This window comes from Poromitra crassiceps, assembly GCF_964638095.1.
Source record: "Poromitra crassiceps genome assembly, chromosome: 19".
Classification (NCBI taxonomy): Eukaryota; Metazoa; Chordata; class Actinopteri; order Beryciformes; family Melamphaidae; genus Poromitra; species Poromitra crassiceps.
The window spans coordinates 23,929,109-23,940,787 of record NC_139646.1 but is presented as its reverse complement, the minus strand read 5'-3'; the positions used below and the strand labels follow the sequence as shown (position 1 = coordinate 23,940,787).

At 46.9% G+C, this 11,679-nt stretch overlaps 1 protein-coding gene across 1 annotated transcript in view; it reads left to right on the top strand.

Moving 5' to 3' along the window:
• LOC310794286 (alpha-1,6-mannosylglycoprotein 6-beta-N-acetylglucosaminyltransferase B-like) overlaps window positions 1–11,679 on the top strand; it is a gene marked incomplete at both ends in the record, with an annotated part of 214,368 nt that overhangs the window by 93,976 nt on the left and 108,713 nt on the right. Inside the window, 3 exons of the mRNA XM_083656256.1 lie at window positions 911–1,020; window positions 7,876–7,952; window positions 8,081–8,263. Coding sequence (XP_083512382.1) covers window positions 911–1,020; window positions 7,876–7,952; window positions 8,081–8,263 — 370 coding nt within the window. The remainder of the gene's footprint in view (window positions 1–910; window positions 1,021–7,875; window positions 7,953–8,080; window positions 8,264–11,679) is intronic.

The following is an 11,679-nucleotide window of genomic DNA, read 5'->3' as shown; positions in this document are numbered from 1 at the left end:
CTGGGCCCAATGAATGGGGCAGCCACTATAAACCATCTGTGTGGTTTCACTTTTTACTGAAAAATGCTGCCACCAGATTAAAGAAAAGAACCCTATGTTGACTGACTGATGCTTTTTATGTAGCCTAATGTGCGTGACTGCGCCTTTGCTTTCATTATTGGCTGTTAGATGGCTCTGTCCAGCACTATGGTCCAGCAGCTAACGCTAACTAGCGCGGTTAGCTTAACGTTAGCGAGTGGTTGCGAGTTAAATACACAATCCCTGGATGTTTCATTTTGGGTAAAGGGGTTTCCATTAGTTTCTATAAGTTTACGCAAGCTCTGTGTATTAAGTGCTTTTGCGGGGCTGTTTGATCACAAGCCAGACTGTAAATGTCACAAGCATTTTGTCTGCCAAGCGGACGAGCCTGCAGGGTAGGCCGCACGACGAGCTAATGCTAACTCGCTAACAAAACTCGCTAACAATAACAACAAACATATCCGCTGCATCATCGCCAGCTTTGGTTTAACGTAATGCCAGCTTAGAGGTTTCCCCTCCTCTCGGAACCTGTGTGGGACATGGATTGCAAATTACAGTAGCTTGATAATTCTGAAACTGAAAAACAGCAACACACTGGCAGCAGCCATGTTTGCGTCGCAGCTGTGATGTCACGAATGTGCGACAACAAAAGCTCCGCTTCCGAGGCAAAAAATAAAGCAGGATTATTATCGGATAATTTATCGGAAAAAGGCCATTATCGGAATAATAAATAATAACGCAAATGGCCATATTGGCCGATAATTATCGTGCATCCCTAGTTAGGAGTGTTTTGAGTCTACCAGATGTTTTCTGTTTACATTCTGGGATCATAGAGGAGCGTGAAGTCATCTCACTGTCACACGCCTCTCTCTCTCTCTCTCTCACTGTGCAGGTTTCAGCCGGCTGGCCTGGTGGAGAGGATCCAGGCCATAGCCCAGAATGTCTCCAACATGGCCATCAGGGTGGAACAGATCCTGCAGAGCAGCATGGTGCAAGGACGAGGTACAGTGCTTACCGTCATCTCTCAAGTTCTCAAGTGGCGCTTTTATTATCATCTCAGCTGCATAAATCTACATATATGCATCCAAATATGCCCACAGTGACAAAATGATGTAGTTTCTCCAGGCTCGAGGTGCAACAGAGATGACAAGACAAGTTAATAATAAAGCAATAGTGCACAGACGATGATAAAGACAAACACGGGTAAATTAACATATCTAGAAACTATAAATCATCATTGTGACACTATCACCATCATGGAATGCCTTTGGAATACCTTCTCATTTTATTGTTGTGTTACTTACTCCTCTTCGTCCCTGGTGGGACATAAGGCTTCTGTGTTGAAATGGGTTAAACTGTAGGCATACAGTACTGTACAGTACTGTATATGATTGCATTGCATTGTAGCACGAGGATTGTTCAGGGTATCATTGAGAAATAATGTCTTACCTTAAATCTGTCTCAGGGTCACATAGCATTTTTCTGTGCTTTTTTGGCATGGAAAAAGTGCTGCCTGGAGCGCTTTTTTTTTTAGGAGGAATAAAAGCGGATGGTAACGTCACCTGCTGCTAGCTCACTAACCAGCTGGTTAGCTAACGTCACCTGCTGCTAGCTCACTAACCAGCTGGTTAGCTAACGTCACCTGCTGCTAGCTCACTAACCAGCTGGTTAGCTAACGTTACCTGCTGCTAGCTCACTAACCAGCTGGTTAGCACTAACATCACCTGCTGCTAGCTCACTAACCAGCTGTTTAGCTAACGTTACCTGCTGCTAGCTCACTAAGCAGCTGGTTAGCACTAACATAATCTGCTGCTAGCTTACTAACCAGGTGGTTAGCTAACGTTACCTGCTGCTAGCTCACTAACCAGCTGGTTAGCTAACGTCACCTGCTGCTAGCTCACTAACCAGCTGGTTAGCACTAACATCACCTACTGCTAGCTCTCTAACCAGCTGGTTAGCACTCTGCTAGCTCACTAACCAGCTGGTTAGCACTAACATCACCTGCTGCTAGCTCTCTAACCAGCTGGTTAGCACTCTGCTAGCTCACTAACCAGCTGGTTAGCACTAACATCACCTGCTGCTAGCTCTCTAACCAGCTGGTTAGCACTTCTGGCAGACTTGAGTCACGAGGGACTAGAGTGTTGTGGAATAAGCAAAGGCTTACCAGATATTTCCAATACATGTCCGGTATCCATACTGCACGCTGTTACAGTAACTTAAATTCACTGATTACAACCTCCTATTTCTCCACCACCAGCACTTTGTCTTCCTCCATATTGTTGTTGCTATGGATGATATAGGAAACGGTCAGCATCTCTCTCATTGCAATTGGTTTGGCTGGAAAAAGCGGCTCATGAGACGTCGCCTGGCGCCTTTCTGAAAAGTCTCAAGTCCGATTCTGGACTCGAGTACGACAGCCCTGAAGATGAACTTGCTATACCATTGTATCCGTTATGATAGACGAGAGGAACTGACTTGCAGTCACCCAAAACCAGATGATCTCCTCGAAAACACAATACCAATGATAATGTCTCTTTTTTATATCTGTGGAAGATTTTTTTTTTTTTTTTTTCAAGATTTATTTTATTTTTCGTACAGTTGCTCATTCGTTGACAATATTACAGATAAACATCTCTGCTTGAGCATACGCACATTGCGTAAAATAAAACAAGACAAGTGGAAGAATATTTCTTACGGCCCATTGTCAGTACTCAGTAATGGTCACTGTGTCCTTTCTGTGTAGGTAATAAGCTCTCGACACAACTCCCACGGGTACACTTTCAACTCAATTTGTGTTTGCGCTAATCTCACTATTCACCACACAGTGCATGTTTGACACTACGCCATAGGATTTGAAGGAGTTCCCAATGCCTGTTTCAGTCTAAACAACAACAGAACAACGGTCAAATTGGGGTAACACATTATCTATGCAGCAGTTATGTCAAATAAAAGCTGAATCTGAACTTTCCTGCAGTTTCCCCAGCTCTGATTGATTTCAAAACCAGAGAGCATTTATTGCCAAATAATAAAGTTATGAAGAGTACTTCTTCAGAAAGTAAGTTAGATGAGAGATGAACGTGAGATGGCCCAAAACAAATCAAGTGGACAGGAAAGTAGCAGTGTGCTGGCGCAACGCTGTAGTGATTCTTTTTCTGTCTTATCTCTATTTTATTGCTTCCCTCCGACCCTGTTGACTTGTGCACTTTTTAATCAAATCATAAATAATTCTGAGCTCCTGACACACTGCGTGCTATGCTGCTTCAATCTTGCACCTTATGTGGACTGTTTATTTCTCTTTATATAATGTTTTTATGTACCTTTGCAATAGACGAAGCTTAGAAAAACTTCCACCACTGCCTGAAACTCTACGTAAGACATTCTGCACCAAAATGTTTCAATCAATATAACAGAACCACAAGACTATACAAATAATCTCCGGGTCTTCACCGAGGATTATCTAATTTATATCAATTATTAGGGCTGTGCCGATTCACTTATCTCCCGATTCGATACTATCACGATACTTGGGTGCCGATTCGATATATATTGCGATTCTTAAGTATTGCGATTCTACGATTATTGCGATTCGATATTACGATTTATTGCGATTTTTGTTCTTTTTTTCTTTTCTTTTTTCAGTTTGTTTGCTTTTTACACTAGATTAGAACATGGGAAAAGTTGAATCATACACTAGAGACTGTATATTATATATCATGAGTAGGGCTGGGCGATATAGTTAAAAACAGGGGCGGACTGGGATCATAATTCAGGCCGGGCATTAGATACCAAGCAGGCCAGGCCGATATGGGCCGACGTTTGAAGCCCAAAGATGCACCCACTTTAACCTGAAGTGTAATTATTACTTCAGACTAACTAATAAAGTAATAAAACCACTAGTAAACCAGTAGGCGGCGCCTGGCCTGCTGTTCAGTGAGTGGCCTGACTGCGGGCACAAAAAAAAAAAAAAAAAAAAATTTTTTTTTTTTTTTTTTTTTTTTTTTTTTTGCTTTTGCGATTATCGATTCTGGAATAAAAGATCGATTCAAAAAATCGTGACATTAAAAATCGCGATACTTAGGTGAATCGATTTTTTCTCCCACCCCTATCAATTATGTCCTGAAGATGTATCCATATTTATATATGTATCCATATATATTCTAACCCTAACTCTGAATATGCATTGGTATTGTCTGTATTCTCTAGAGAATCTCTGAGATATCCAATCGTAATCATTCTGGCACTTTTTTACCCAGTTTTATAATCAGGTAACAATCAGGTTTTTTATTTTAAGAATTGTTTGCCCCCCCCCCCCCCCCCCCCCCCCCCCTGACATTGACTGATATAATGTCTTTGAGTTTCATAGTGCCTTTGTGCCTTCCAGTGGTTTATTGTCCAAAACTGTAAAAACACAAGATTTTGTCATTTGAAATCAGGAGGACAACTCTGACTACAGTACACACCAACTCAAAATCAATGGATTGGACCGGACTGTCCTGATTGTTTACTGTCCTGCGTAGCCACCCCCAAAGAGCCATTCCTCTTCCTCAGCCTCAGACAGTCTCTGAAGTAGTGAAAGATTGTCTCTCTCACCCCACAGGAGAGAGAGAGAGAGAGAGAGAGAGAGAGGAGAGAGAGAGAGAGAGAGAGAGAGAGAGAGAGAGAGAGAGAGAGAGAGAGAGAATATATATATATATCAAATATTTGATAGTGTCATCCAGCCTATTGCGCTGTACGGTAGTGAAGTCTGGGGTCCACTCCTTCATAGCTACACTCAATGGGACAAACACCCAACAGAATCTCTACATGCAGAGTTCTGCAGATACATCTTACGCGTCCACAGAAATACCCCAACAAATGCGTGTAGAGCAGAATTAGGCCGATACCCACTGATCATTAACATTAAAAAGAGAGCACTCAAATTCTTTACTCACCTCAGATCCAGCCCCCCAGACACCCTCCACTTCAAAGCCCTCCAAACCCAAGAGCTGAGCCCAGAAAAGAGCCCCCTATGTGAGCTGGTGCTGAGACTAACTGCCCCTCCTCAGACACACTCTGACCAGGCTCACACCAGCCCTGCTTCCCAAACAACAATCAGAGTCAACCCAATTATAAAGCAATGTAAAGAAACCTATTTAGATCATTGGAAAGAAGAAACAAAAAGCCAAAGTAGATTACAATGTTATCTGGCCCTAAACAGAGATTACAAACTTGCAGAATATCTCTCTACCGTCAGAGATAGGAAGCAGAGACAGATCCTCACCAGGTACAGGCTCAGTGACCACAAATTGGCAATCGAAACAGGAAGATATAAGAAATCATGGCAACCAAAAGAAAACAGAACATGTGGTCACTGTTTGACAGGTGACGTCGAAACAGAGATGCACTTCCTCCTACAATGTAAAACCTTTGAAGAAACAAGGAATATTTACTTCAATAAGTTCAACTCTGTAATTCCTGACTTCAAAGAACTTAATGAGTTCTCCAAATTAAAACTAGTCCTAGGAGAAGGAGACAGGGCTTACCTGTTTGCCCAATATGTCTCAACATGCCACAACCTGAGGGACAGTGAGTGACCTACACGGACACTGATGTGTCTCAATCTCAATGTTTCATCATTAATGTGTATTATTATTGCATTGTATGTATTGTATTACTGTATTATTGTTTTATTCATGAGTAGTGATGTTGAATGTTTAATGTGATTGTTTCTTGATGCTTTGGCAATATTGTTGTTATGACATTCATGCCAATAAAGCTATTTGAATTTGAATTTGAATTTGAATTTGAGAGAGAGACCTTGAGAAGGCTGGAAAAATGGACCCAATACTTAAATAAAATTTGATCATTCAAAGAGTCGTTTTTGACTTTGAGTGACACTCTCAGATTATTTTTCCAGCTGCTTCTTTCCTCATGTACAGTATGTGTAGTGCAGTGATACTCAGCCTGAGGCTCAAGAGTCACATGGGCTCCTTTATGGGTAGTTGTGACTCTTTTAAGTCCTACTTTAAATAAATAAATAAAGGGAGGAAGGAGACTTGCAAAGATTTTGTTGTTGTTGTCAATGTGGCTCCTGAGTAGGGCAAGGTTGCAATGGTGGTTCCAATGGTGTATGGGGAAAAAAGCTTCCTGGGTCCAGTGTGTCACATGACTTGCAATACCGAGCTTGGCCACAACGGCAAAATTGCTAAACAGCCCAGAGCTGTCCCTGGGGTCTTGGAGACACCTGAGAGAGAGGGAATGAGATGAAAAAGAAGCTGCATCGCATCAGCCTCTAGTAACTTCCCTTCTCATCCATGCAACTCCAGTTCTCTCTCTCTCTCGCTCTCTCTCTCTGTCCCTCTCTCTCTCTCTCTCTTTCTCTCTGTGTCCCTCTCTCTCTCTCTCTCTCTCTCTCTCTCTCTCTGTGTCCCTCTCTCTCTCTCTCTCTCTCTGTGTCCCTCTCTCTCCCGCTTGTTCTCCGCCTCGCATCAGCATCAGAAAGACGGTTAACTAAGTCAATGGAGCAATTAATGCAGTGAGTGTGCAGCCCGAGTGAGCAGATGTGTTTGCTCGTCCGACGCGAGGATGCTTGGCAGCCGCGCCGCTTTCTGAGGCCTGGCGAATGAGGCCGGTAACCGTGGTAACCCTGGGGGGCAGATACGCTGGTAACTGTGGTAACCCTGGGGGGCAGATACGGTGGTAACCGTGGTAACCCTGGGGGGCAGATACGCTGGTAACTGTGGTAACCCTAGGGGGCAGATACGGTGGTAACCGTGGTAACCTGGGGGGCAGATACGCTGGTAACCGTGGTAACCTGGGGGGCAGATACGCTGGTAACCGTGGTAACCCTAGGGGGCAGATACGGTGGTAACCGTGGTAACCTGGGGGGCAGATACGCTGGTAACCGTGGTAACCTGGGGGGCAGATACGCTGGTAACCGTGGTAACCCTGGGGGGGCAGATACGCTGGTAACTGTGGTAAACCTGGGGGGGCAGATACGGTGGTAACCCTGGGGGGCTGATACGGTGGTAACCCTGGGGGGCAGATACGGTGGTAACCGTGGTAACCCTGGGGGGCAGATACAGTGGTAACCGTGGTAACCCTGGGGGATTTGTGGGCAGTGACAGCACATTATGGTGCACAGAGGAAATGATGATGTTAAGGGAGAAAGAGTATCTTGCCATCAAATGTCCACAGGCGAGTGGGAGAAGCTGCACATGTGAGTGATGCTGTAACCCAGTGGTTCTGAAGGGTACTAGAATACACACTCCTGAGGGAGTCTGGCTCAAACAAGTGCACTTTTGCAGGGGAAGCTAGATCAAAATGAATGGAACCTGGGTTAGAGGAGCTTCAACATGTTCCATACAGTTGGTTGCTTAATGAGCTGATGGATAATATCACTCTGGGTGATTGCTGTTGGAATTAATTGTCTTCACTGGAGAATAAATATTCACATTTTGCAGTCGACTTAACTGAGCTAGTGAGCCCACGGACTGTTTCTGTCCTCTTCCCGCCCGGTACGCAGTGAAATAATCACCACTAAAGATTCTCTGTTTTCCAAGAGGTTCAAATAATAAGATGTTGATATAAGAATGAGAGAGCGAGAAGAAAAGCATCACGTGTGAAGGTAGTGTATGGTATAATACAGTGAGCTAAACAAAATTGGGGGGGAAAAGTAATTTTGTTTGACTATTACTGTAGTTTTTTTTTAGTACTGCTGTAATTATGTTTAACTAGTTTGGCTCCCCAGGCAAGATGAGCTATTATCTCCTTCTGGTCCGCGAGTGAATAAGTTGAAGAAGCCCAGACTTCTGTCGTCATCTCAGCCACCTCGTCAAATAATGTTTCCTGCTTCATGTTCACTGACTGTCTCCTCAGCTGTGAGAGACGGGACGTCCGGCCAGTGTGAGGTACCCAGAGACCCCCGATTCCCAGACTGCCCCGGCAAAGTCGATGTGAGTGTCCACCTACTGTACACACTTCCCCTCACCAGATAGAGAATATAGACTGTCTCACAACCCATAACCCTTTCTGGTGTGTGTGTGTGTGTGTGTGTGTCTGTGCGTGCGTGCGCACCATCCAGTGGATGCGTGCCCGCTGGACGTCGGACCCGTGCTACGCCTTCTACGGCGTGGATGGCTCCGACTGCTCCTTCCTGGTCTACCTGAGCGAGGTGGAGTGGTTCTGCCCCCCACTGGCCTGGAGGAACCACAGCAGCCCACCCACGCAGCATGCACAGCAGCCAGGCAAGGCTGCCAAGAGACAGGTGAGGACAGTACCAAGAAGGTAGCACACTCGAGTCCACCAGATGCGGTAGTTCTCCGTACGGCTGCCGGAAACAGACTTGCACCCAAAAGGCTCCAGCATAAATCTGCATCTGGTCTATTTTCGCTGGCTCCGCTGGCGTCTTACAAGACGACACGGGGAGCGAGTCTGTTCAGGGAGCCGCACCGGAGGCAGTGCGGAGCCGTACCACAGCTGGCGGACATGAAGATTTACACTTTAGCCATGCGCTGCTGTGCTCAGCTCCTCATCTCCTGTCCCCTATTGTATTTAGAAAACACTGCAACAGGAACTAAGCTAGAGGCAATTTAGAATGTTTATGTTGTCAAGTTAAAACCGTCCATGGCGTATAGGGCTGCCTATCTATCCACACAGTGATGGGTGGTCCTCAAAGGGTCGAGCATGGCACTAATACAGCCAGGGGTGGAGGGATGGGATCAAAGTGTTCACCAAATGGGTTGCTCTACTTTTTCTACCACTCTCAGCAGCACAGACACAGAAACTAGTTCACAGGATGAAGTCAGATTACTCCACCAGCCTTGTTGTGTGAATGTGTGTATCTGTATGTGACACACACAGAGAGAGAGAGCGTGTGTGTGTGTGTGTGTGTGTGTGTGTTGTGTGTGCGCCTCACAAGACTGCTGTTCCCAATTACAGCAGTGTGAGTGTTCCTCAGGCAGTGGCTTGGTCAGCCTTTTGCTGCATTTGTGTGCAAACACATAGCACGCGCGGGCGCTACAAACACATAGCACGCGCGGGCGCTACAAACACATAGCACGCGCGGGCGCTACAAACACATAGCACGCGCGGGCGCTACAAACACATAGCACGCGCGGGCAGTACAAACACATAGCACGCGCGGGCGCTACAAACACATAGCACACGCGGGCGCTACAAACACATAGCACGCGCGGGCGGTACAAACACATAGCACGCGCGGGCGCTACAAACACATAGCACACGCGCGGGCGCTACAAACACATAGCACGCGCGGGCGCTACAAACACATAGCACGCGCGGGCGCTACAAACACATAGCACGCGCGGGCGCTACAAACACATAGCATGCGCGCGCGCTACAAACACATAGCAACGCGCGGGCGCTACAAACACATAGCACGCGCGGGCGCTACAAACACATAGCACGCGCGGGCGCTACAAACACATAGCATGCGCGCGCGCTACAAACACATAGCAACGCGCGGGCGCTACAAACACATAGCAACGCGCGGGCGCTACAAACACATAGCATGCGTGCGCGCTACAAACACATAGCACGCGCGGGCGGTACAAACACATAGCACGTGCGCGCGCTACAAACACATAGCACGCGCGGGCGCTACAAACACATAGCATGCGTGCGCGCTACAAACACATAGCACGCGCGGGCGGTACAAACACATAGCACGTGCGCGCGCTACAAACACATAGCACGCGCGGGCGCTACAAACACATAGCACGCGCGGGCGCTACAAACACATAGCACGCGCGGGCGCTACAAACACATAGCACGCGCGGGCGCTACAAACACATAGCAACGCACGGGCGCTACAAACACATAGCAACGCGCGGGCGGTAAGAATAGCACTAAAAGCAATGCGTGTGCATTATGCATGTGTGTACAGTCTGAGCCTGACCTGCCTGACTCATTATGCATGTGTGTACAGTCTGAGCCTGCCCTGCCTGACATGTGTGTACAGTCTGAGCCTGCCCTGCCTGACTCATGTGTGTACAGTCTGAGCCTGCCCTGCCTGACATGTGTGTACAGTCTGAGCTGCCCTGCCTGACATGTGTGTACAGTCTGAGCCTGCCCTGCCTGACATGTGTGTACAGTCTGAGCCTGCCCTGCCTGACATGTGTGTACAGTCTGAGCCTGCCCTGCCTGACATGTGTGTACAGTCTGAGCCTGCCCTGCCTGACATGTGTGTACAGTCTGAGCCTGCCCTGCCTGACATGTGTGTACAGTCTGAGCCTGCCCTGCCTGACATGTGTGTACAGTCTGAGCCTGCCCTGCCTGACATGTGTGTACAGTCTGAGCCTGCCCTGCCTGACATGTGTGTACAGTCTGAGCCTGCCCTGCCTGACTCATGTGTGTACAGTCTGAGCCTGCCCTGCCTGACTCATGTGTGTACAGTCTGAGCCTGCCCTGCCTGACTCTGATACATGTGTGTACAGTCTGAGCCTGCCCTGCCTGACATGTGTGTACAGTCTGAGCCTGCCCTGCCTGACATGTGTGTACAGTCTGAGCCTGACCTGCCTGACATGTGTGTACAGTCTGAGCCTGACCTGCCTGACATGTGTGTACAGTCTGAGCCTGACCTGCCTGACATGTGTGTACAGTCTGAGCTGCCCTGCCTGACATGTGTGTGCAGTCTGAGCCTGCCCTGCCTGACATGTGTGTACAGTCTGAGCCTGCCCTGCCTGACATGTGTGGACAGTCTGAGCTGCCCTGCCTGACATGTGTGTACAGTCTGAGCTGCCCTGCCTGACTCTGCGCTGGTGAGATGTTCAGATGGTAGAACAGAACGTGGGTGTAAATGAAGAACGATATACTCTCCTCTGTCTTTCCCTGTGACCCACATATGGGTTACATTCTGCCCGTGTCTTGCACCCAAGCAGATAGAACATACAGTACCAAGCAGATAGAACCAGTACCAAGCAGATAGAACATACAGTACCAAGCAGATAGAACCAGTACCAAGCAGATAGAACATACAGTACCAAGCAGATAGAACCAGTACCAAGCAGATAGAACATACAGTACCAAGCAGATAGAACCAGTACCAAGCAAATAGAACCAGTACCAAGCAAATAGAACATACAGTACCAAGCAGATAGAACCAGTACCAAGCAGATAGAACATACAGTACCAAGCAGATAGAACCAGTACCAAGCAGATAGAACATACAGTACCAGGCAGATAGAACATACAGTACCAAGCAGATAGAACCAGTACCAAGCAAATAGAACCAGTACCAAGCAGATAGAACATACAGTACGCTAGTTTCCTTTTCAAATGTGTTCTGCTCAGAGCAGCAAAGGCCATCTTGTTTGTCTGCTTTAGTATTCTTGCAGAATGCAAGACAACATTCTGCTTCTTCCTTGAGAGGGAAAACTCTCAAACCACGACGGAAAGAATTCAAATAAAGCGTGTTGTATTGATTAAGGCCCAGGGTGACAGGATCTCCGACCTACGACACACATTTCCCTCTGAATAGTTCTCCAAACTCGTAGCGCCGTGGGCGAGGCAAGCGTTGCATCAGGCAAAACAATATGCTTTTGTTCTTTTGAAAATCTACCTGCGAGTGTTTTCACAGGGGATACAGCATTACATCATCCCATGCAAGAAAAGCAGTGATTTTTACATGGCACACACTGTGCCTGAGCACATGGCACACAC